General features: G+C 46.8%; 2 protein-coding genes across 14 annotated transcripts in view; both read left to right on the top strand.

Moving 5' to 3' along the window:
• Positions 1 to 21,945, top strand: part of SEPTIN2 (septin 2) — a 34,112-nt gene extending 12,167 nt beyond the window's left edge. For 2 of the 5 annotated variants that reach the window (XM_029225525.1, XM_029225524.1), the window contains exons 4-13: positions 5,751 to 5,837; positions 6,582 to 6,705; positions 7,630 to 7,764; positions 7,936 to 8,053; positions 10,120 to 10,221; positions 10,623 to 10,768; positions 12,141 to 12,224; positions 13,088 to 13,145; positions 17,354 to 17,480; positions 19,945 to 21,945. In XM_029225525.1, the coding sequence (XP_029081358.1) occupies positions 5,751 to 5,837; positions 6,582 to 6,705; positions 7,630 to 7,764; positions 7,936 to 8,053; positions 10,120 to 10,221; positions 10,623 to 10,768; positions 12,141 to 12,224; positions 13,088 to 13,145; positions 17,354 to 17,455 (956 nt within the window). In that variant the 3' untranslated portion in view covers positions 17,456 to 17,480; positions 19,945 to 21,945. The other 3 variants (XM_029225521.1, XM_029225522.1, XM_029225526.1) reach the window with 2 other exon arrangements.
• A 2,000-nt stretch (positions 21,946 to 23,945) lies between these two features.
• FARP2 (FERM, ARH/RhoGEF and pleckstrin domain protein 2) overlaps positions 23,946 to 26,351 on the top strand; it is a 91,865-nt gene continuing 89,459 nt past the window's right edge. For all 9 annotated transcript variants that reach the window (XR_003793836.1, XR_003793837.1, XM_029224624.1 and 6 more), the window contains exon 1: positions 23,946 to 24,012. The gene's annotated coding sequence lies outside the window, so the exon portion shown is untranslated. The remainder of the gene's footprint in view (positions 24,013 to 26,351) is intronic.

Raw genomic sequence — 26,351 nt, 5'->3', positions numbered from 1 at the left:
AAACCACTGATAAATGGGAAAATCCTACAAGCACACCAGGGCATGTAACCAGATGGTGAAAACCACTGATGAATGGGAAAATCCTACAAGCAGCCAGAGAAAAAGAAAAACATTACATAGGGTCGGAGGTAAGAAGGACCACTGACTGCTCATCAGGAATAATGTAAGCCATGTGGAATGACAGTTTAAAGTACTGAAAGTATAAAACTATCAGCCTAGAATTCTGTGTTTGTCAAAAATAACCTTTAAAAATGAAGGTTAAAAAGAAGGTAAAGACATTTTCAGATAAATAAGTGGAAATAATTTATCAGTATCAGACGTATACCGTAAGGAAGATTAAATGAGGTTTTCAAGTTGGCACAGAAGGGAGAGCACTGGAAATGGCAAATGTATTGGTAAAAATAAGACTTCTTGCTTTTCAGTTTCTTTCAAAGATAATTGATAGTGTGTAACGTGTAGGAATAAAATGAATAAGGATAGCACAGAGGACAGGGTGAGTAGAAGCGTGCGGCTGTGAACTTCTTACGTTACGTGTGAGGCGGAAGCACATTACTGAAAGGAAGATGCTGGGTTAATGGTGCACATTGTGAACTTAAGAGCATCCACTAGAAAAATAAAGATTTGGCTAAAAGCCAATAGCTTTGATAAAATAGAATATAAAAAAGTATTCAGGGGCTTCCCTGGTGGCGCAGTGGTTGAGAGTCCGCCTGCTGATGCAGGGGACACGGGTTCGTGCCCCGGTCCCGGAAGATCCCACATGCCGCGGAGCGGCTGGGCCCGTGAGCCATGGCCGCCGAGCCTGCGCGTCCAGAGCCCGTGCTCCGCAACGGGAGAGGCCACAACAGTGAGAGGCCCACGTAGTGCAAAAAAAAAAAATAAACGTATTCAGTCCAAAAGAAAGCAGGAAAAGAGAAAAGGAAGATGGCAGCAAGATGGCAGCCTTGAGCATAACCTTTTCGATAATTATGTGTAAATGGACAAGGTAAAGTATAAGGGAAAGGTAGGGGTTATCAGACTAAATGACCTCCTATTGTCTACAGGAAAAACCCTTTTCATTAAAAATAAAAGAATGGGACATTGTGATGCAAGCCCCAGTCATAAAGCTGAAGTGGCTGAATTACTATCAGACAAAGCAGACTTTAGGTCTACTACCTGAATATTCCCAGAGAGGAAGAACTTTATATCATAACAAGAAAGGGATCTGTTCAAAACAACATTATCTAAAATATGCATGACGCAGAGTCTGATGGGAGAAAGATAAATCTGTGAGGACAGGAGTTTTTAACACTCCTCACAGTAGTGTATGAAGCAGATAGAAAGTCAGTAACGTTGTAGAATGTTTAAGTTATGCTGTCAAACAGTACAGCCCAGCTGACATGCAGAGCACTGTGCTGAACAGCTGCAGGACACCCGTTCTTGTAAGGCACGTGGAACATTCACCAGACATGCTCTGCATTATGAGAGTATTAGGCCAAGCACTGCCCTATTGCAAATAATGAGAAAAGTAGACTTAATTCCTCATGAGCCTAGACACAGACACCTTACTAAAATTGTAGCAAGTCCTTAATACAGTCAGTTCTACTGTAACGCAATATATGTGTGTTCCTAAAAAATCACCATGCAGGGAAAATAGGGACACGACACTCAAAACCTTCCTCAGTGACGTGTTAGGAACATAGTAAAAATGATCTCAGCTTCACATGTTAAATGGTTAAGAAATCAAAATTACTACACCAAATAAGCCACTGAACTGAAGTTTGTGAAAGGGGACATCAGGATGGTTGCAGCCTGTGTGTTATTGTGAGGTTGTGGAAGGAGGGCTATCTGAGGATGGGTGGACAGTTGGGACACTGGAGGTAAGTGGCTGTGGCTTGTAATACGTCAGCTGGTAGCTGTGGTGTATGCCTTGGGAGGAGTGTTCCTTTGTGGCTTGATTCTGCTGGGTAGACCTAGTTTCTCACCAGTGAGATCACACATAAGTAAATGCAGCGTTTGTATTATGCTGAAATTGTTACATAATATATCAGTTGTGTTGGAACAAATTGTCACTTTTCAAAGCAAGTGTCATGGCAGGACTGACTGTGCATCCTAAATGAATGGGGTTGGTCACAGGAATGTGTGGTTTAACACTGGAAATCAATCACTTGGGTCCTAAAGGGGAAATACCTATAGTTAGCATTACTTTCACTCATGAAAAACTGAGAGAAAGAAGTAAAACCTCCTTAATGGCAAATAACATGATTTGTGTATGTTAAAATCGTAAGAAAATACAAAGCTGCTAGATCTAATAGGTGAAGTTTAGCAAGATTGCAGGTTCCGGTCAGTATACAAAAATCAACTTTATTTCTATAATTACCAGCAAGTATTTTAAAAATGAACTTAGAAATACAATATCAAAAACAATTACAATGATAAAATCTTTTTTAAAAGTAGTACCATTTATAGTAATATAAAAGGTACATACTGCTTAGGGATAATATAACAAAATGTGGGGACTTCCCTGGCAGTCCAGTGGTTAAGAATCTGCTTTCCAATGCAGGGGACGCGGGTTCAATCCCTGGTTGGGGAACTAAGATCCCACATGCCGCGGGGCAGCTAAGCCCGCGCGCTACAACTACTGAGCACTCGGACCACAACAAAAAGATTCTGCATGCCACAACTAAGACCCGGAGCAGCCAAAAATAAAAATAAATATATTTTTTAAAGTATTAAACTTAAAAAAATTTTTTTAACAAAATGTGTGCAAGACCAACACTGAAAACTTCAAAACACAGCTGAAAAAAACCAAAGGAAAGCTGACTGGGTTGCAAGACCTCACCCACTCGTGGAGTGGGGCTCTTCAGATGTCCTACCTCCCCAGATTGACCCATAGAGTCAATTAAATCCCTGTCAAAATCACAGCAGACTTTTGAAAAACAGGAATTAGTGATCTGATTCTAAAGTGCAAATGTAAATGCAGAGGGCCTAGAATATGACAGAACAATCTGATTTCCAACAAAATTCACAGCAGTGTGTAAGGTAGGCATAGAGATCAACTGCATAAAATAACAGCCCAGACCGCATGTATATGGTCAGCTGATTTTTGACTAAAGTGCCAAGGTAATTCAGCATGGGAAAAGGTTAGTGTTTTTACAAATAGTGCTGTAGCAATTGCTTGATTGTTTGGGAAAAAAGTGAACTCTAGCTCCTCCTTTACACTGAACATCAACAATAAACTCAGGATGGATTGTTGACCTAGTTGGAAAGCTATAAAAAGTCTAGGAGAAAATTGCTTTAAAAATGTTTATGACTTTGGAGCACGCAGATTGCTTAGGACACGAAGAGCACTAGTCACAAAATAAAATAATACGTTGTGCTTCACTCAAGATTTGCCTTCTTCAAAAGGCACCAGTAAGAAGATAGGCCATAAACTGAGAAAGTGTTCATATCGTAGTATATGCGACACAGGACTTACATCTAGAATATAAAAGTTTTCACAGGCTTAGTAAGAAGACAAATGACCCAATTACAAAAAGGGTCAAAAGATTTGAAGAGACATTTCACGGGAGGTAAACAGATGGGTGGTAAACACACGATGACGTCCTCTTCAGTCATCAGGGAAACACATGAAAACCACCATGGGGTAGCCCCGCATACCCGCCAGACTGGCTGAAGTGCTACAGGCAGGCAGTGCAAGTGTTAGCAGTGGAGCAGCTGGTGAGAAGGCAAAGTGTGCCCTTTCTTCACAGTTACATGCGCACCCTGTGACTCAGCGGTCCCCTCCTAGGCGCACCCGAGAGAAGTGATAGCACGTTGCAGACTGTGTGTGAATTCTCAAAGCCAGTTTTCTGGACAAAGCTCGGGTGTCTGTCCAGCAGCAGGTTGTGTTGTATCCACACGACAGAACATTGCTTGGCAGTGCAGAGAAACAGGCTACCGGTAGGGGCGACAGCACCGACCAACCTCAGAGGCTAAGTAATTGTATGCTGAGCCAAAGCTGCCAGACGCAGCGGAGAGGGCCTGCTGTTTGTTTCGTGTTAAAATTTTTGGATGGTGATGGATTTACACTGGTCCACACCTTCATTCGCGTTTTGTTTCCCCCATCTGAAGGCACCTATTTGGGACACTCCCAGCTGGGATAGAGATACTAGTGAAAGTATTAGAACAGAGCAAAGCTAGGTGTGCTCAGAGAGTCAGCCCAAGGGTGGCATCATGTTCTGAGTTAATAAGCAGATTATTTGTAGATGTTACCCAAAAGCTCTTCCAAGTGAAATAAATCACTTATCATAATTTAGAATCAGCCATCTCCACTCAGACACCTTTGCTTAGCTATCTTCTGGCCTTGGTCCCTTTTCAGCTGTATTAGTCATAGCTCTCACCATTCAGTCGGTGACAGAGTGGCTTTGCCTGGCATCTTCCCCTGCTGGACTGCCAGACTCCATGGGAGCAGGGACTCACCCATCCTGTTGTCTGCTGTGTCCCCGCACCTACACCTGTGCCTGGCACTCGGGGAGAGGACTTGGCACGTCCTGGCAAAGTCCCCTGCAAGTGTAGTGAACGTGTAAAAGGGCGTTGCTGGACACTTTATTAAAAGGACAACTTGCTGGGATAGTGTGTATTAGGTCATATCCTTGCTCTCTTATATTTGGACATGTTCAAAATGTAATTGTTTTTGTCCTTTTAATGTTCCTTTTCATCTATGAAAATGGCAGTCTAGTTAAAGTGCAGTTCTAATTGTGTATGTCTACAAATTTCAGATTCAGTCTTCTGTTCTTGATTTTCCCAGAGGTAATTTTTAAATCAGATGTATGCTCCTTCCACAGGCTGAGCAGGCACTTAGCAGAGGGGGGTCGCACTGAGGTGCCCAGGGGACGGTTGGACCAATACATGCAGACTTAAGCCTTAGATGATGACCTCCAGCAAAGTGTTGGAATCTGTTCATGCTTCCTTGGAATAGGAATTTTAATTTTTTTAATAGGAATTTTAATAGGAATTTTTAATTTTAATTTTTGGTATTTTGCATCTTCTTTGAAGTTAAACTTCAAATATTCAGAATACGTGATACACAGTGGTTTAAGTGGAATTTTTAACTCGTTAAGTGCTGGAGTGGCTATGCGCTGCCCGAATTGGTCGCGTTACACTCAGCAAAGTGAGCAGGAAGTTGCCTGACATATGGTGGTTGCCAGCGGTGGGATGTGGGGCTGTGAGTGAAGCAGGAAGAGGGCAGGGGGCCTGCTCCTGCCTTGGTGTCACAGGGGAGATGGCAGACTGGTTGTGCGCAAGGGTTAGCTGTCCATCCGTCCTCCGTGCCCTGATGCCACAGCTTGGGAAGCTGGGTGTTGTTGACGTGTGTGTGTGTTCAGTTCTCTGAAACGTGATGAGTTTAAGGGTTAGCGGAGCCCATACCTGAAAATCTACTGTGCATTCCTTTTCTCAAAAAAAAAAACCCACCTCAAGTCCATTCCACATATTTGGGAAGAGGTCACATTGTGTTTATGATCTTAACGGATTCTGGAGCCTCACAGACCTGGATTCCAATTGAGGCCTTGCTCTGGACAGCACTCTGAGCACACAGGCTACTGACCTTGGAGCCCCTATTCCCCCATCAGTGGGACCGGGAGGGTTGTGCCATTTTCACAGTCGTCACATGGGATGCAGAGACGGATGTTTGTGAGGCACTCAGTCCAGGGCCGGGCCTCACGTAAACGCTCAACAGATTTGACTGTGTCACACATACAACGTCATGACATCAATTTCCTTTTTGTTTCAAGGTGAATCGGGTCTCGGAAAATCAACTCTCATAAATAGCCTCTTCCTGACTGACCTCTACCCAGAAAGAGTCATACCTGGAGCCGCAGGTACAGAAGTTTCCACGCTGCACTACATGAAAGCTGCTACAGAGTGCATAATTAGTATTTTGTGCTTTAGCTTTGTGTTTTATTTGTTTTTGTTTGGCTCTAGACACAAGGAGAACGTCAGTCAGGTAGGGAAAGGTGTGCCGTACCTGACGTCCTTGGATCTCGATTATACACACTCAGACCATGTACCATGGTCCATCTTCTCCAAGCTTGTTTTCTTTGTCTACAAAGTGTAATAGTTCCTGCCTATGTTGTATGTTTGATGGGAGGATCAGTGTTCTCATGAAAAAACCGGCATACACAGATTTCTGTGGGCATAGGTGTCATCGGACCTCTTCCCCTAAGTGTTAGCGTCCAGCACTGGACACTGGGCTTCGTGAGGCTGTTGAGTGAATGAACTGTGCATACATCAGTCTGGGACTTGGGCCACCACAACATGACTGCAGCCCTTGGACAGTTTTTAAATGAATTCATTAATTGTTCTTTTTGTCCCGGGAATCAGAAATTATAATTTTCAACTCCCAAGCAGCCCTTTAATCTTAGCTGTGATGTTTCCTTTGCTGACTCTGGGTCGTTTTTACACAGTCCTCATGTTACCTTCTGAGAACTGTCCTTAAAGAGAGATAGTGAACTTCTGAGTCATTTGTTTAATAAAAAGAAAGTAACAGGTAATTTCTCATTTTTGCAAACTGGCTCTATTTTAAGGTACGTTCTCTTATTAAGTTTGCTTCTTCTTTTTCTTAGAGAAAATTGAAAGAACTGTCCAAATTGAGGCATCAACTGTTGAGATTGAAGAGCGAGGGGTCAAGCTGCGGCTGACCGTGGTGGACACACCAGGCTACGGGGACGCCATCAACTGCAGGGATTGGTACGTGCCCCAGAGCCCCGCCAGTGACGAAGCCGTGTGCCTGCTTACGTTTGTTTCTGCATATTTCAGTCTGTAATGTTGATGACTGATTGCTGGGTTTGGAGTAGCTGTGTATAATAAAACAATGAGACAATTTAAATCATTTTAATTACGGCATTTTAAATGAGGAATTTCACAGGGAATGAGTATTTTTTTCTGTAAGAGCGTTCTAGTGAGATCTGATATCACAAAGCCAACCATACAGCAAATGCTAGAATAAATAAAGCACCTTGATTTGGACCATGGCCAGTGGACAAGATATGGTAGTATAGCTTTTCTCTTTTCCATATTCAAGAAGATGAAATCTCTTAAGAGACTTGCTCCAGAGCTAGTGTCTGTAACTGGCTGCTTGTTGCACCATTTGCACAAGTAAAGAAATCCAGAAGTAGAATGTAAGAGCAGTCTGTCCCCTGTACCTTGCAGAGAATCCGCCTTCGTTGTACAGACTCCCCTGGTTCTAATCCCCGTAAGCATAAAGCACCAACTTTCCAGCACTGATGAGAAGAGGGAAGGAAGGAGGAGAGGGCTCTCTTGCGTCTTTCTCCTTCACCGGGGGTTTCTCCCTTCCTTTCGCAGGCACCCCTTAGCTCCCGTGTTCTGCTCCCACTCTGCCCCGACTGTCTTCAGTCAGTCAGCTCAGCCTCTTTGTAACCTATCCCATCCCGGCTTTTGACCTTCAGCACTTACGGAAATGATTCTTAGCACAGTTTCCGAAAGCCTCCATCTTGCCAAACCTAAGAGTCGGTTTTCTGTCCCCATCTTACAGTTGAATTATTAAATCACACCTGCTGGAGAGGCAGGGGATAGAACAGCGCGTTTTGCCTTTGAAGTTTGGGACAGCTGCCTCTTGTATCCCGTGATTACTCGTGTTTGTGTTTCTCTCAGCTTTAAGACAATCATCTCCTACATCGATGAGCAGTTTGAACGGTACCTGCATGATGAGAGCGGTCTGAACAGACGGCACATCATCGATAACAGGGTGCACTGTTGCTTTTACTTTATTTCCCCCTTCGGACACGGGTAAGTAAGCATTTACCATGGAAACCTGGTGTGTAGATTAAGATTTCGTGTTTACTATGTGGGTTTCCAACTTTCCTCCAAACTGCATATTTTATTATAAGAATTGGGGTAATTTTGAGAGAAAAATGTTCAGTGTGATCTCCTTATTCTTCCCTTAAACATGACTTTTAGACTTAAGCCCTTGGATGTTGCGTTTATGAAGGCGATACACAACAAGGTGAACATTGTGCCTGTCATCGCGAAAGCCGACACGCTCACGCTGAAGGAGCGGGAGCGCCTGAAGAAGAGGGTGCGTGCTGGGCTCCCCGGGCCGGGGTGGGGGCAGGTGGGGGCGGGGCGGGGGGTTCGGACAGTCCCTGCCTGGCTGGCACAGAGCGGGCCTTGCTGATGTCCGTGCTGTCAGCGTCGGTGCGCCTCTGTCGTCTCACAACTGTGTAAGTCAGACGAATTCTTAGAAAGGGACTGAGGTGCGTTTATGTTTTTGAAGGAGGGCTGCGTTTCCCTCAAAACAGGTTTGTAGCCGTTCGCAGCCCCCAAAGCAGAGTGTGAGCTTTTGCTCCTCTGCGGCCCTGGAGCAGCTCTGGATGTGCTCCCGGCGTGTTTAGGGTCCTTCCTGAGAGACGGGAAACGGCACCTCATTGCAGTTTGCGTCTGCCTGGTTGCTGGTGCGAGTTTCTGTCACGGTGCTTGGAGCCCGTTGCCGTGTTCTCTGGGGTTTTAGAGCTTGCTGCTCTTCACTGCATTTTTATTGACTCACAGATACTCGTGTATTTTTAGGCATTGACTGTCGCGCTGCAGATTACTTCACCTAGTTGGACTTTTGTGTTACCTCATGTCTCTCTTGAATCTTCTGCTGTAAGCGGAGCTTTAAACTAATACGGACTTGTGTTTGTCAGCCCTTTCCTTTATTGTCTCACGTGTCTGCCAGTGTTTGAGGAAGTATACAGGCCCTTGGAAGAGTTCCTGAAAGCTTAGGCGTTTCTATGCTTGACAATAAGTGTCTTGGCAATTTACACTTAAGGGAACTTCACCTTTTATAGGATGTTACATTAAATTTCGGACAGGTAGGAGGGGCAGCTGTCAGGGTTAGGAGGCTTTATACCCATCTCTGATCCTGTGTCCAAAATTCTTCAGGCTCGATTTCAAAGGCTGAAAGGAATTGAAATCGTGGGCCTTGGCGGTCCCTCTCCTTATCCGGTTTCTTCCTTGTACCTGTGGGTGTGCTCCTCCTTCACAGTCTAAGAACATCTGCCCATCTCCCTGTCTCTCAGAATGGCCCCGTAGCTCTGCAGTCACCCACAGTGAGGAGGTGTGATTATTTTTGATCCATCACTTTCTTGCTGCGGAGTGGGGAGCAGGCAGGGCAGGGTCACGCTCACCGCTCAGCTTCTCCATCTCGTTGGGGAACAAGCAGTTAGGAACAGACTAGGGCCAGCTTGTGAGGGGGAGAGGGTGCGGGGAGGAGGGCCTTCTCTTAAACCCCAACTTAGTGCGGACAGGGGGTTCGTCCAAGATCTTTGACCACGCAGGGCCCTTCAGGTCACATTAAGGAGGAGAAAACTGGGGAGCAGGTTTGAAGTAGGGGTGCTTCCTGCTTACTTGCTTGTGCTCTCCCTTCCCTGGGTGGTCCAGACTCTGGCGTGAGGGTAGAAGCAGAGCCCCAACCTCGTGTCTGATGGAGCACCGACACTGGGGGCTTGGGGCTGCTGCTTAGACACTGGGGCTGGTGGTGAGTGCCTGCTTACCTCAACTCCAGCCCAGTTTCCCTTTCCCTCTAGGCTACTCTACTACTTGGTTGATAGTTGAGACTGTGAGATTACACTGCTGACCACTTGTTTCCTGTTGAATAAAATCCACACCCCTAGGTCCCTCACCTGGTGGCATTCAGGGAACTGTCCACCTCAGTTGTTTCTTTGTCCTGTCCAACTGGATGTCTTAACCTTCCAGCCATTCTGGATTTCTTGTAATTCCCAAGACACAACCCTTGTGTCCTCCCCTCCATGCCTTTGAGGAGATGTTCCCTCTGGACGCATCTCCCTTCTCTACCTGCAGGACTCCTTCCGGAGGCTGGTTGTGGTGTGGTCTGCTTTTACCTGCTGTACTGGGACTGTCGTTAGTCTGCTGCTTTGTGCAGTGAAGGTGGTGATACGTTGTTGTTGTTACTCTGGACAGAGGGTCCCTCAGTGCAAGCATGAATACCTTTTTAGCAGTTTGTAAAATCATTTGAAAATGATTTTAATCAATAGGATTATTGACATTTGGATAATTCCGACATACTTCTAATATGATGCATTAGACTTGACTGAAATAGTATGCAGTTTCCTACAGTTGCTCCTGGTTTGGTGTTTCTTTCAGATTCTGGATGAAATTGAAGAACATAACATCAAAATCTATCACTTACCTGATGCAGAGTCAGATGAAGATGAAGATTTTAAGGAGCAGACTAGACTTCTCAAGGTAGGAGCTTTGTCTCCAAGTACACAGTGTAACTAACTCCTTTTTCCCGTAGTCAGTGCATTTAAAATGGAAAGAGCTGGCAAAGCACACAGTCTTAGAAGGCTTGGCCTCTGAGGTTGCCAGGTAGATTTGGTCACAGTGGTAGTTCTGCTCTAAAGATATTCTGGCATAGCTGTTACCTGAGGCTTAGAAATCTTACTGCAGGTTTAGTTTGATTTCCTACAGTTTGTCCCACGTGGAAAAGAACTGCCACTTGCAAGTAAAATATGTGTACCGTTGGTTTTCCAAGTGAGCCTCGTAGTTGGCAGCAGCGTGCTCATTCTGTGCTGACGTTCCTGTGTCTGCAGTGAAAGTTGGGGTTCCCTGTGTGGAGCCAGTCTACCCCGTGTGTCTCTTTCTAGGCCAGTATCCCATTCTCTGTGGTTGGATCCAATCAGCTGATTGAAGCCAAAGGCAAGAAAGTCAGAGGCCGCCTCTACCCGTGGGGCGTAGTGGAGGTGGAGAACCCAGAGCACAACGACTTCCTGAAACTGAGGACGATGCTCATGTAAGACGCGTGTGCGTTCCCACCGGCTTGGAGAGCAGAGCTTTCGCGTGGGGGGTGTGCGTGGGGCCTGCGAGCCACACCGGCTCCGTTGTGCTCCTGCAGCAGGGCTATCCCGGCTTGATGCAGAAGGCCCTCCGCTCTCTGGGACTGTAGCAGACTAGCCTCTTCCACCTGGGGCCTGTAGCTTAATACACTCTCCTTCCTAATCTCAAAGACCTTTTTGATGCTAAAAGTAGACTAGACCTCACCTGTGGTGTGGCTGCACCACGCACAGGACACCTCTTGCTCTGGTGAGGAAATGGACAGCTTCGCTGCTTGGGACCCTGAGAGCCTTCTCCAGCCACTGCTGAAGTGCAGCGTGCCCATCAGCCCTCAGGCTCTCACACGAGGTGGCCCCGGTTAGCCTTGAGGTTCTCCAGTCGGTTTTTAGCAGCTAGAACAGACCTGACTACAAAAACAGACTTTTTTCCTCTAAAAATAAATTGTACATTTAGTAACAAACATGCATTGCTGTTGCCCTTGAATAAAGAGGCTAACAGAAAGAGTGTTGCTAAAATCTAACCCCTCTTTCATCAGAATTCTGAGATCAAAGAACGGCTGGTCCAGATAAATTTTGAAGAACTGAAAATTGCTCTACAGGCCACGTAGGTCTCACTTGGTTTAGGAATTTTTGGTGAATTAAAATCACTAAAAATACCATTAAAGTTGGCATTCAAGTTATGTCAGATGTAATTCAGTCACCATGTCAGGTGTGAAAGTGCACCCAGGCCCTCCAGGGACAGGCCCTTGGCTGTCATGATCCTGTCTCAGAGCTGAGTGGTTAAGTATCTGAAAAAGCTGGGCCGAAGCTATGAGTGTTTTCCAAGATGATTAGAAGATGCAAAGTGCTGTTTCTGTCTTATCCAGAAGATAAGTACTTTGATTTATGGTTTTCTCCACAGGTGACACTAATAGGCTCTTTGTGACATACACGTTAAGCTTAAGGAGTCACAAATGTTTGAATTGCTTGTTTTTCGTAAGTTCTTTCAGAAAAGTGTGCTCTGTTTCAGACACTGTTTACCTAAACAATCTCCTAAAGCCTCTGTGCCTCTCCTTCTGTCCACTGTGGTGATCTCACTCAAGGGGTGGTGCTTGTGGCGGAGACCCTGTGGCCCAGCTGGGTGTGTCTGTGCGTTGTTTATCGTGGTAGCAAAGAGATGCGCCTCTGTAGATGTTTCCACAGCCTCATTCCCTTATCCCGAAATTCCAGCAACTTTGTGTACTGTTTACCAAGTAATCTGGGGTCTTAGTTCCTGGTGTGTGTTCTGTGTCCCTCATTGGGTGTTTTTTCCACGCGAATGGCATAGCCCTGGTGCATCCTTTTCTCTTTCAGCACTCACATGCAGGATCTCCAAGAGGTGACCCAGGACCTTCACTATGAAAACTTCCGATCCGAGAGACTCAAAAGAGGCGGCAGGTTGTTGCCCCAAGTCATGCTGTCCCCTCGGTCCATATTTGGTCACCTCGAGTCATGCTGTCCCCCTCTCCTCTGTGTGTCCAGCTCAGCCTTGACCACTAAGCATCACCATTTGGTTTCCTACTCAGAAGCGATTGGGAGATACTTGTTGCTAATTTAATCAAATCATGGGGTTGGGGTCTGTCTTTGTTTGGGGTGGGGTTTTTTTGTTGTGCCTGTTAAAAGGTATCTTTAACCGTTGCATATCAAGGACAGCTCTAGATGGAAAGGCCAAAGACTTGTGTTGGATCCTGTTTCAACACAAGGTCCTTCGTACATACGTATGAGGTACACTTTAGAGTCTGCTTTATGGTGTTACTGATTTGGGGACCAGATGTGAAGAAGGGATTTAGAGGCAGCGAGAACATCCCAGCCTGAGGAATACAGCCAGGTTGTGGTACCAAGGGAGTGGGCCCATGTGGAGCCGCGTCTTAAAGGGCTCAGAGGGCCTCCTGCGCCGGCTTCTCCACTTGGACACTCACATCCTGTTCCTTTTTTAAGTACGACTGTTGTAGTGTTTGTTCATAACTTATCTTAGGAGAGTATTCTTCAGATAATACCTACTGTTTTGGGGGTAAAGTCGAAAGTGCCACCCCCCAGCTTAGAGTAAGAAAGAGGTCTTGAATTTTCCATTTCGTATTCCATTTTTCATCGTTTTCTTTTCTTATTCATGTCGTTAATCAGAAAAATGATAAATTTATGCAATTTTCAATAGATATATTTCTCAGAAATATAAAGTGAAATATTACTTTGAGCATCTGTTGTCAGAAATGACCAACTATATTTGTCGTAATATTATAATTGTAGTTTCTTTCACCTCTTAGAAAAGTGGAAAATGAGGACATGAATAAAGACCAGATCTTGCTGGAAAAGGAAGCTGAAGTAAGTGGAAAAGTACTTTTTCTGTTTTTGAGTCTACTGTTTAGTGAATACCTAAAAATATTATTTGTAGTTCATATAGTTTTTTTTCTTGTTTTTTTTGAAAAGGAACATGTTATATATAACTAATCTGTTATATATATATATATGCACATGATAATATGTATATATATACATAAGTGTATAAATTGGTTTACATATATTATTTAATACCCAACAGCAATAACCCAATAGTGGGAAAAGTTGGAAATAGTGAGAATTCAGTAACATGACTGGTTTTTGTAAGATGTTTAAAAATCAGCAGTTTTCCCATATATAGACAATGAAAATATAATGAAAGAAGCTCATTCAGCATCATTAATAAAAACGAAAGAAATACGTAGTAGGGCTTATATAGGGGAATAAACTAGAAAAAGCTCTACTGAAAACTGCTTTCAAAATTTGAATAGACACAAAGCTTTGTAGGTAGGATGCTCAGTGTGAGGATCACAGCTGTCTCTAACTCAGTTCCCACAGAGTTGTGTGTTTGCTGAGTTCTTCGTTTTAGCGAGAACTTGAAGTAATTCCATTTGTCTTGAAGGCTAAGCATTGGGAAACACAGGAAGCTCTATAAAAAGCAGACTAACGAAAAGAGGCTTGCTTTACTGGTTACGGAAACATCAAACGGTGGTCGTCCAGAGTTTGGTACAGGCGGGTTAGGCTGATTAAATGCAGGTCGGGGCTTCCCTGGTGGCGCAGTGGTTGAGAATCTGCCTGCCAGCGCAGGGAACATGGGTTTGAGCCCTGTCTGGGAAGATCCCACATGCCGCGGAGCAACTAAACCCGTGCGCCACAACTACCGAGCCTGTGCTCCAGAGCTCGCGAGCCACAACTACTGAGCCCGTGTGCCACAACTACTGAAGCCCATGCGCCTAGAGCCCGTGCTCTGCAACAAGAGAAGCCACCACAGTGAGAAGCCCGAGCACCACAACGAAGACCCCCCTGTGCAGCCAAATATAAAGAAAATAAATAAATTTTTAAAAATTAATAATAAGTAAATGCAGGTCTGGGAATAGATCAGAAGTATGGAAATGTGCTCTGAGGTAAAGGTGGTGCTGAGACCTGTTAAAGTGGTGGAATTGAGGCATGTTGAGTAAATAATAAGAAAACAGGCCAGCCTTTTGGAAACAAAAATAAAACACTTTGGCCAAATTAATTCACTGTGGATCAAATATTTAAATGTTAAAAACATAATCACAAAAGTTACCTGAAGAAAATTGAGGTAAATCTTTTACAACACTTGCCTAGAGGCCTTTCTAAACGGAGAGAAACCATAGTGATAAAAAGTGATGGGGTGAGACCTTCAAGATGGCAGAGGAGTAAGACGTGGAGATCACCTTCCTCCCCACAAATACATCAGAAATACATCTACATGTGGAAGAACAACTCCTACAGAACACCTACTGAACGCTGTCAGAAGACCTCAGACTTCCCAAAAGCAGTGAGGCTGACAGGGTCTCGGTGCTCTGGCCGGGTGTCAGGCCTGTGCCTCTGAGGTGGGAGAGTCGAGTTCAGGACGTTGGTCCACCAGAAACCTCCCGGCTCCACGTGATATCAGACAGCAAAAGCTCTCCCAGAGATCTCCATCTCAACATTAAGACCCAGCTCCACTCAACGACCAGCAAGCTGCAGTGCTGGGACGCCCCATGCCAAACAACTAGCAAGACAGGAACACAACCCCACCCATTAGCAGAGAAGCTGCCTAAAATCACAGTAAGTCCACAGACACCCCAAAACACACCACTGGACACGGTCCTGCCCACCAGAAAGAAAAGATCCAGCCTCATCCACCAGAACACAGGCACTAGTCCCCTCCACCAGGAAGCCTACACAACCCACTGAACCAGCCTTACCCGCTGGGGGCAGACACCAAAAACAACAGGAACTGCGAACCTGCAGCCTGCGAAACGGAGACCCCAAACACAGTAAGTTAAGCAAAATGAGAAGACAGAGAAACACAGCATATGAAGGAGCAAGGTAAAAACCCACCACACCTAACAAATGAAGAGGAAATAGGCAGTCTATCTGAAAAAGAATTCAGAGTAATGATAGTAAAGATGATCCAAAATCTTGGAAGTAGAATGGAGAAAATACAAGAAACGTTTAATGAGGGCCTAGGAGAACTAAACAGCAAACAAACAATGACGAACAACACAAGAAATGAAATTAAAAATTCTCTACAAGGAATCAGTAGCAGAATAACTGAGGCAGAAGAATGGATAAGTGACTTGGAAGAGAAAATAGTGAAAATAACTACTGCAGAGTAAAGAAAAAAAAATGAGAAGAATTGAGGACAGTCTCAGAGACCTCTGGGACATTAAATGCACCAACATTCGAATTATACGGGTCCCAGAAGAAGAGGAGAAAAAGAAAGGGACTGAGAAAATATTTGAAGAGATATTGAAAAACTTCCCTAATATGGGAAAGGAAATAGTCAAGTCCAGGAAGCACAGAGAGTCCCATACAGGATAAATCCAAGGAGAAACATGCTAAGACACATATTAGTCAAACTATCAAAAATTAAATGCAAAGAAAAAAATATTAAAAGCAGCAAGGGAAAAACAACAAATAACATACAAGGGAATCCCCATAAGGTTAACAGCAGATCATTCAGCAGAAACTCTGCAAGCCAGAAGGGAGTGACAAGACGTGTTGAAAGTGATGAAAGGGAAAAACCTACAACCAAGATTACCCAGCAAGGATCTCATTCAGATTCGACAGAGAAATTAAACCCTTTACTGACAAGCAAAAGCTAAGAGAGTTCACCACCAAACCAGCTTTACAACAAATGCTAAAGGAACTTCTCTAGGCAGGAAACACAAGAGAAGGAAAAGACGTACAATAACAAACCCAAAACAATTAAGAAAATGGTAATAGGAACAGACATATCGATAATTACCTTAAATGCCAATGGATGAAATGCTCCTACCAGAAGACGTAGACTGGCTGAATGGATACAAAAACAAGATCCGTATATATGTTGTCTACAAGAGACCCACTTCAGACCTAGGGACACATACAGACTGAAAGTGAAGGGATGGAAAAAGATATTCCATGCAAATGGAAATCAAAAGAAATCTGGAGTAGTAATTCTCATCTATTTACAATAGCCAGGACATGAAAGCAACCTAAGTGTCCATCGACAGATGAATGGATAAAGAAGATGTGGCACATATATACAATGGAATATTACTCAGCCATAAAAAAAAACCGAAATGGAGTTATTTGTAGTGAGGTGGACGGACCTAGAGTCTGTCATACAGAGTGAAGTCAGAAAGAGAAAAACAAATACCATATGCCAACACATATATATGGAATCTAAAAAAAAAAATGGTTATGAAGAACCTAGGGGCAGGACAGGAATAAAGACACAGACCTACTAGAGAATGGACTTGAGAACATGGGGAGGGGGAAAGGTAAGCTGGGACAAAGTGTAGGAGTGGCATGTACATATATGCCTTAACAAATGTAAAACCGATAGCTAGTGGGAAGCAGACGCGTAGCGCAGAGAGATCAGCTTGGTGCTTTGTTGTAACACCTAGAGGGGTGGGATAGGGAGGGTGGGAGGGAGATACAAGAGGGTGGGGATATGGGGATATGTATATGCATAGCTGATTCACTTTGTTGTAAAGCAGAAACTAACATACCATTGTAAAGCAATTACACTCCAATAAAGATGTTTAAAAAAGATATTTCTTTTTTAAAAATAAAATAAAATAGAATAAATAAATAAATAAATAAAATAAAATAGAATAAATGAAACAAATTTTTTTTAAAAAGTGATGGGGATGCAGGAGGGTGAAGATTCACCATTTGAATCACCCAAAGTAGCTGGGCCCGTCACTCCCCTTTAGTGCACATTCCCCACTGGGTAGTGGCAACTCCTTCCTACCTTTTTAGATCAAAAACTGTCTCATGTTGTCTTTCTTATTTCTTCTGTTTCTTGATAATTTTTATTTTTTATTTGAATTGTCTATTATTATCGTTTGCTCAGTTTTCTGTTGAGCCATTGGTCCTTTTACTGGTTTGTAAGAGTTTTTTGTATGTTAACTCATGGTCATGTTTTGGGAGAGCACAGACGTTGAAGTACTAGCAATCACAGGACCCCCGTAAAGCCTGCTTGGGGACAGCAGAGCCCGAGAACCAACGGTGTGTCCATCTTGTGTCCGCAGCTCCGCCGTATGCAGGAGATGATTGCCCGGATGCAGGCGCAGATGCAGCTGCAGATGCAGGGTGGGGATGGCGACAGCGCGGTCCACGGGCACCACGTGTGAGGTAACGACCAGGCCTGGAGAGCAGGCACGTGTCCACCCGAAAGGATAGAGGTTGCCCCTCAAAACGGAAGCTGCTCCACGCTTCCTGTTTCGTAAAGGGTTCTCGTGTTTTCTAAGCTTATAAGTGTGAGTAACAATTGTAATGGAAAAACTATTTCCCCTTCCTATGTAGGGAAAAACACTGTTCTTCCCTGCTGTGTGCTCGTTTCTTGTATGTCTCCTTCCACGCAGAGTGCCCTCACTCCCGGTGACCAAATGTGTGGAGGTTCCCCTGCACCGAGCAGTGCTCCACAACACCAGCTGGGGGTCCTGCAGTCTCAGTTCTGACACCATCTACCTGGAGATGCTGTCAGACCCCACAGGTCGAGGGCTCAGTCCCACAATTTAGATGCCAGTCCAAAATCCAGGTTGTCACCAGTGCTTCTGACTGACCGCCTAGAGATCAGAGGTGCCCACCCCACCGTGGGTTCAGTAATTTGCTAGAGCGGCTCACAGAACTCAGAGAAACGTTTTGCTTACTAGGTCACATTTATTAAAGGATATAATAAAGAACAGATGTGAATAGCCAGATGCAGAAACCCACAGGGCGAGTGAGGTCCGAGAGAGTCCCTAGTGCAGGAGCCTCTGTCCCTGAGGAGTTTGGGTGTATCACCTTCCCGGTTTGGATGGATTCACCAACCCAGAAGCTCTCCAGACCCTTGCTTTGGGGATTTTAAAGGAGGCTTCCTCGAATAGGTATGATCAGTCATTAACTCCATTTCCTGCTTCTCTCCCCTTTCTGGAGGGTGGGGGACAGGGCTGGAAATGACAAGCTTCTCATCATGGCTTGGTCTTTCTGGTGACCAACCCACAGAGTTCCCTTATTAGCACAAAATCAGGGAAGGTAGATGGGTTTCAGGAGCCCTGTGTCAGGAACAGAGGTCAAGGACCAAGTATCAGGACAAGAGGTGCACCTGGTGCTCTGACCACTTAGCAAATGAAAGGGTTTTAGGGGCTGTGTGCCAGGGCTGGGGGCAGAGACTAGGATCTATTTTTATTGTCTCACAGCAGTAGAAGAAAACTGTATATTAAAGTAGCTTTTATTGATCGTACAGTTTGAAATTTATTAAAGCTGAAAACATCTCTTCAAAGTGTTACCGGAACAGCTTAGGCCAACTAAAAGTAGAGATGGGGTCAAGGGAGGGAGAAGTATGCCAGGCAGGCCAGGGTGACCTTGCTGCTCCTCACCACAGCTCTGCTCCAGCCGCTGGGGATCAGTGGCTCGTGTGGCTGTGTGGCCGGGTGTATGCCGGCCTCCCTGCTTGAAGGGAGACTAGGAAAAGGCAAATGTCCGCTCCCCTGTACCCTGTGGACAGGGGGACACTCAGAGCTGTCCAGTGGCTGCTTCCATACCTCCAAGAGGAAGGAGGGAGAGGTGAAGTCACATGAGGACCAGAGAATGAAGAGTTACATGGGTGGGGGCGGAGGCAAGCCTGCTCCGTGGAAGAGCGGAGTGGGGCCAGTCGGAGTTCGAGCTGGCACAGAGCTGGGATATGGACCTGATTGTAGGGCATGGGAGCGTCGATGCAGTCCCTCAGGAGGCGATGGGACGGCCTGAGTGACTGCAGGCTGAGCTGACACATTGCAGGACCAATGAGATGGGAGGTAAGGGGCCCGGAGGTCGGGCACCTGTCAGAAGTCTTCCACAACACGGACAGGTGATGAAGGACGTGGGGCGGGGCGGGCAGGCTGGGGGCATTGGTCACCAAAACAAAGGCCCTGCCCCTTTGCGGCTTATTGGGAAAGGTTTTAGTTGTGAAATACATGCACAGAAAGACACAGATACACATGTACAGTGTAACCAGTTGCTTTTAAAGGGAGCATCCAGAGAACCCCACCTGGGTCAGAGTTGGTTGCTTTTCTTTCGTCATCACGTTGAAACCTTAGGAAGGTCCTGAGGGCACGTGCTGAGTTCGCACTTGCCCAGTGAGGACATGGACGCATGTGCTGAGTTTGCACTTGCCCAGTGAGGACATGGACGCTGTGCAAGGGTTTAAAATTACCTGCCTGTGGTCACGTCACTTGTCAACTGATGGACCTCCTGGCCGCACAGGGCAGTCCTGCCTGGGCAGGTTTGCTGCCTGATGGGAAATGATGGCAGAGAAACGGACTCCTGAGGGGTGGGGCTCATTTGAGGCAGGAGGGAGCAATAGATGTTAGCTCACTCTCTGATCTTGCTGCTTCTCTTTAAAACTTTATGGAATTACGAGAATTCTACTTTTGATACATAAAATTAATCTGCATTTCTGTATACTTTTCAGTTTTGCAGTACTCCTGATTTCCAAGAGCTTCATAAGTGACGTTTTGATTTTAGTCAACTCTGTGGTCCTCAGAACCCACCTTCTCAGTTTGTGCCGCTTGTTGTTACACAGGAAAATAATGCTACCAGTGGTCCAAGCAGCAGGCAGTGCATCACTCCCATTTAAATGTGTTGTGTTTTGTTTTTCCAGAAAACACTTTGCAAGATAACATTCTGACAAGTAACACAGCTGCGTGTTTTCAAGACTGTTGGAGGGGTGCCTATCCACATTTTACAGTACCTGTGCCTGAGAATTTAATTTTTTAAAAACTTTTGATGTGTTATTTTGTATGAAGTACTTTAACATTTATATTTCATTATGTTATACTTTACATTTTGTGAGGTTAACTTTCCATTTCCATTTTTTGTCCACCTTAACTGACCACTAATGTTAGAATTGATTCCCAGGGACCAGTCAGCATGTATAGTTAATAGTTGAATTTGATTTGGCTGGCCTAACCGACTAATCATGATTTATTTCTAGAACATTCAGATTTCCCAGAATGTTCCTGAGTAGCAGAGACATGGACCTAGTGACACAGAAAGATGAGAGCTGCCCTGGTACAAGGCCATTTCTCACCAAGTCATGGCACCTGGTTAGCTGTCTTGCTTTGTTTGAGCACAACACCTAAAACCAGTTCTGCTGCTATAACTCAATACTGTTGGTCCATCTGCACATTTATCTGTTTACCAAACGAAACAGAATTACCCAGTGAGATACATGTTTATACTTAAATAGCTTTTTTAAAAACAGGCTTTTAGGGGTGAATTTTTTAACAAGTGTTTGGATTCTTGGGTCTATGCAGAGAACTCGCCACAAGCCACTTTCTGTAGAGTTTGCCGTGAAAAATCAAAGTATACATGAGCTGCAGTTTTCATGTTGCAACTAAGATTCTTACCTACACAATTAGAGTCAATAAACTATTTTTATTCAACTAAATTAAAAAATAACTTTTTAAGGAAAATTAACAGTTGGTCTGTGCAGAAACCAGCCTTTTTGTATTTTTATACTGCACTTTAATGTGTTTTCTCTAACTGCAGGTATAGGAGACGTGCCTCAGCAGTGAAAATAAGGGTCCTCGGGTGGGTAGCCCCGAGGCCTCAGCCCCGTGGGGCCCAAAATGCCTGCCAGGTTTTCCTGATTTGGTGTCCCTTTAACTGATGCTTTCCTGAATGGTTTTCAGGCAAATAGCAGTAATCTTTTTGTGTGTGCAGGCTGTCTAGTCCTTTTTCAGCCACTGTCATTTCCTTCCATGTATCGTGTGAGAATGAAGGCTATTTCAGGTCTGCACCGTGGGCTGGCTGACGGGTGCCGCCATTTGAAGCCGCATCTGGTTGGTTTCCTATGCCCTGTGGCCTTGGCCCTTCCCTGTCCTTGTAGCTGGTCTCCTTGTCGTGCACTCAAAGGGGCGCTGATGCTCTTGGGGTTGGCTTTTATCCAGCATTGCTGCTGACGTGGGGAAATTGGTCTCCAAAAAGTGACAGATGAAAGAAGATCTGGAGGGAGCAGGTGCTGGTTCAGTTTTCTCATTTTGCTAGAACAAGAGGGGTTAAAATGGAGAAAATGCTTATTACTCCAAGGACGAGGAGGGGGTTTTGTATTCAACAGACAGAAAAGAAAATGAGATGGTTGAAATATATTAGTTACAAAGGTGTACTACAGAAAATCACTGGGTGTTCTCCTGACTTTGCCCTTTCACTGTTGGGTAATTGCAAATGGTCAAGAGCTATAGGTTTAGGCACATTGTGCAGTTTTTACCAAGAAAAAGTGTTCCATGACCTTAGGGCCCCTCCATGCAAGGCTAGTTATTTGAGTTATTATGTCATTTATTAACTATGCTAGTAAAAGCTGTTTTTAAAAAGGGGTGGGGTGTGGCAGCACTTGAAAAGTAGTAGGTGTAAGCTCTATATAGTAAAACTACTACTTAGTGCTAGCTGCCACCTAATGGTTATGGGGGTGTGGGTGGACCTACACTGTAAGACTTTTAAATTCCCTTTTGTTTTGCTGCCCAAATCTAAATACTTTTGCTAATAGATAATTGCCCTTTTACTAAGATATAAGCTTTACCTATAAAAATGTATTTTGAAAACTTATTTTACACAGCAATTTTGTATCCATTGAAACTAACCTTTTACCAATAAAGCACTATTGTTTAGATATTAAGTGAGTAGTTCTCATTATTGGCTCTTAACGAGGTAAAGGTGTAAGGTTTTCTGGGAAAGATTCAGAGAAAACCCTGCGTTTTCTGTGTATAAAAATCCAGAGGGGGCTTCCCTGGTGGCACAGTAGTTAAGAATCCGCCTGCCAGTGCGGGGGACACAGGTTCGAACCCTGGTCCAGGAAGATCCCACATGCCACAGAGCAACTAATCCCGTGCGCCACAACTCCTGAGCCTGTACTCTAGAGCCCACAAGTCACAACTACTGAAGCCCACGTGTCCTAGAGCCCGTGCTCTGCAACGAGAAGCCACCGCAATGAGAAGCCACCGCAATGAGAAGCCCGCGGCACCGCAAGGAAGAGTAGCCCCCACTCACCGCAACTAGAGAAAGCCTGCGCACAGCAACGAAGACCCAATGCAGCCAAAAATAAGTAAATTTTTTTAAAAATCAGGAGGAATTATTTGCACCAGCATCTGTACCCAACAACTCTGTATTGGTGATCCCAGCCCAAAAGAGCAAGCCATAAAGATTGGAAAGTTACAGGGGAATCTGATCATCTACTTAAAGTGAATGATAAAAATGACCACTAGTGAGAGTTCAGTGATGTCTGCCCACTAAATAGAAAATGTGGGGAAGGATCTCATTCACTGTAGTAACAACTACTAACTTATTAGAAGAAATATTGAAAACCTGGACTGTAAGCCTGATCTGGGTGGCTGGCCGGCCCTCTGCCCACTCCACTGACCACCCCAGGGCCCCTTCTTTCTCAGTGTCTGCCTAGAGCCCTGTCTCTGGTTCCTTCTTTCCAGGTTCCTCCCTCCCCCAGGTCCTGCACCTCTGCCTCAGGCCCTCCAGCATACACCCCGCAGCCTCTGACCAGGCTTCCCCCCTGCGGGGTCCCCACTGGCGCTGCTCACCTGTCGGGGTTCCGTGCCGAGGGGTGTGTGCCACCCTGGGAGCAGCGAGAACAGCGCCTGGGTTCTGACATCGGGGCTGCCGGTGGTGTCGCTGGGGGCCAGTTAGAGGAAAAGCTCGGGAGGGAGCGACTGGGGACAGGAGTGCCCTTCTGAGCCTCGAATCCGAAGCTGCCCCGCGGGGAGCGGCTGTTCCTGCTTCCTTTGGGAAACGTAAGGGGTCGGGGTCTTGATCCGGTGGCCAGAAACCTAGGAGTCCCCTCCTAGATGGGTCCGGGTCCATCCTCGGTTTACTCCCTAGACAGACGCGCGGGGGCTCGCGGGCGCGCTCCTGGTCTGCCCCGGGAGGCGCGGGGACTGCGGCGGGGGCCAGGACCAGGGCAAATTGAACCGGGTCTTGAAGGATGCGTAGAAGTTCACTGAACCTCTTCGAAGAAGGGGCGTGTGCTGCTGCTAGTCGCGGGCCTGGGGGCTCCAGACGTGGTGTCACGTTTCCATTTCCGGGCGGGGGCCACGAGGCTAGAGGAGGACCGTGAAGCCTGGAAGGGCCTCGGGCCTCGCCAGCACGGCCCGTTTCCTCCTCAGCACATCCTCACGGGGCTATCGGTGCCCGTAGGCCACGACACCAGTAGCCCCAGGAGGATCGCAATTGGTGGGTGGAGCAGGTAACCGGAAAGCTGGCAGCCAGGGGCGGGGGTGGAGGGAGCCAGCAGATGGTCGCGCCAGCACCGCGCCCCGCCCTCCGAGCCGGACCTTGCTCTCAGAGCCGACGCCCCGCCCCCCCAGAGCCGGCGCCCCGCCCCTCCCCGAGCCGGAACCGCGCCCCGCCCAGGACCCCGCGCCGCCCTGCCAGCCGAATAGCTGCTGAATTGCATTGGACTCCGCGCTTGCCCTCTCGCCCTGCCTCCTCCGGTCCATTCACCAATCAGAATTCTGTGCCGCGCTTCTAGGCCGCGGCCGCGGAGGCCCCGCCCCAGAGTCCGCAGGCCAATCGGCGGCGCGTCCGCGGGGGCGGGGGCGGAGCCCTGGGCGGGGGGTAGGGACTGGGCGCGCGGCGCGGGGGCGGCCTACGGGCGGTCGCAAGCGGGCGGAGCAGACGAGGGATTTGAAGGGCGCTGCAGGCGACAGCGCGGGCTTGGCGGCTGGTGAGCGCGCGGGGCAGCGGGGCAGCGGGGCCCCGGTCAGGCAGGGGCCGGGCTGCGCCTCGGGGGTGGGCAGCGGAGGCCGTGGGCCGAAGCCCAGGGCAGGGCGGGCGCCTCCGGACGGCGGGAGGCCAGAGGAGTCCACACCCGGGCTCAGAAGGCCTTACTTAGGGCGGCAGGCCCCGTGCGGGGAGGGCCGTGTGTGGGGAGCCTGCCCGCTGGAGGCCCGGGGTGGGCGGGAGGGTCCCGCGCGGAGGCGCCGGGGGTGGGCGGGGAGGGTCCCGCGCGGAGGCCCCGGCAGAGCCACAGGTGGAAGCTCGCGCCGCCTGAGACCACGCCCTTTTTGGCCTTTCCTTAGATTGTATCTTAACGCCGGGAATCGGTATTAGGTGTTAATGTTTTTGTTTTGGTTTTTGGTTTTTTTTGCGGTACGCGGGCCTCTCACTGTTGTGGCCTCTCCCGTTGCGGAGCACAGACTCCTGACGCGCAGGCTCAGCGGCCATGGCTGACGGGTCCAGCCGCTCCGCGGCATGTGGGATCTTCCCGGACCGGGGCACGAACCCCTGGCTCCTGCATCGGCAGGCGGACTCTCAACCACTGCGCCACCAGGGAAGCTCAGGTGTTAATGTTTTTACTCCATGAAGTGTAGAACGGCTCCTCAGACAGTGGGGAGACTTCTAAAGGCAGACGGTGAAAGCTGGGGCTGGAATATGCCCCCGTTTCCGTTTACTATGGTGGCTGCAGCCTCTGGTGGCCTTTCGTGTGCTGGTCAGTAATTGCCGTGAAAAACAAATTCACACAAGGTGCATTGAAGGAAATAATGTCAGTCCACAGTGAAAGGATGGGAAGATTTACATCGCAGGGTGGCTCTTCTCTGTACCTTTGCTCACGTCTGTGAGGGCGCTTCCGGCGGAGGACTGCGGAGGTGCTTGATGGGTGTCAGGAGCGTTGGACCAGCGGGCTGCTTGTGTGTGGACAGTGTGCAGTTTTCTCCTGCCACAGAGATGGGAGAGGACATTTGAGGTCAGCAGGCATGGAGTGACCTTTGCTGGTAGGCCACATCTAATGTTCATTGTCTGTATCTGCTGTTTTTTGAAAGTTTTTTATGAGTTCCTGTACACTACAGACATAGCTCTTTGGGAAGGGTTGTGAAGCGCTTCATGCGCGTTATTTTATTTGGTTCTCTCAAAATCTTCAGAGGAGACGTGCCCAGGCCCCGTCTGGAAGCAGAGGAGCGGGGTGACCGGTTTAGGGTCACACCCTGGCCCTGCTTCCCTGGTGCTCCTGCTTTGTTGCAGATTCTCTGTGAGCAGTTCACACTGAGCTGTTTGGACCAGACGCTGACAGGAGCTGCAGAAGTTTGCTGGCTCATTTACATGCATGGGCATCCTTTCCCAAAAGGGAAGTTTATTTGATACATTCATCTATCTCTGCCTCAGGTTCCCTATCAGTAAATGAGGTTACAGCTTACCTGTCTCATAGACTTGTTGTGAGGGTTAAACATCAGTGGAAACGCTATTAGCTAGATGCCTGGGACACAGTAAGTGCTTGACAAGTGTTAGCCATTATATTACCAGGTGGAAGAATGATCTGGGTAGACAGTAGAGAGAGAAGTACGCAGTATTTAAGCAGAATTATCCTGCTTGGAGGGAAGGATATGCACTGGATTGACAAAGCAAAGGTGGATGCATGGGTAATTCCATGCAAGCTCTTTTAAATCCTCTGGGCCCCAAGGAATTCTGTTCTACTCCTTTCCAAACACTCCTGCCTCTAGTCACACCAGCACCTCCTCTATCCTGAGACGGTAACAGGTGTTTGTTGCTGCTGCTTTTGCCCTTTCAGGTTTGTTCCTGTTTTTTCTTCACCCGCTTTCGTATAAGCCTGCCACCTCCTCATTTGCTCAGTGGGTCGTGAGCTTCCTGCACACGGCTTGGCGTTAGGTGCAGGGAAACCCCCCTGTAAAGCTGGATGTTGCGCCGAGGTCACTCTGGTGGTGCTCTCTGAGATCCCGTGTGTAGAGCATGATTGCACGGTAGCATATGTGTCAATTCCAGGTTTTACCTTGGCAACAGGGTGCCAAAAAGGTGAGGGGGTTCCACAAAGCTTAATATGATAGAGGCCGGTGTTTGGTGGGTTTCTGGTGATTCTGTAAATTCGTCTAATCTTTTTGGAGAGCAGCTAGCCGTATGTGATAAAGATTTTGATTTTGGAATCCCAGTTTGATTTTGAAAACAAACTTTGATACATAAACTCTGCATGTCAGAGGGGTAGAATACTCCTCAGCCAGCAGACATGCTCTGGCAATCTCCTTCCTATCCTTCCTTCCCAGCAAAATTTGAACC

Source organism: Monodon monoceros, unplaced genomic scaffold, assembly GCF_005190385.1.
Source record: "Monodon monoceros isolate NGI ecotype Baffin Bay Population unplaced genomic scaffold, NGI_Narwhal_1 Super_Scaffold_16, whole genome shotgun sequence".
Classification (NCBI taxonomy): Eukaryota; Metazoa; Chordata; class Mammalia; order Artiodactyla; family Monodontidae; genus Monodon; species Monodon monoceros.
This window is presented reverse-complemented; position numbering and strand designations above follow the sequence as displayed.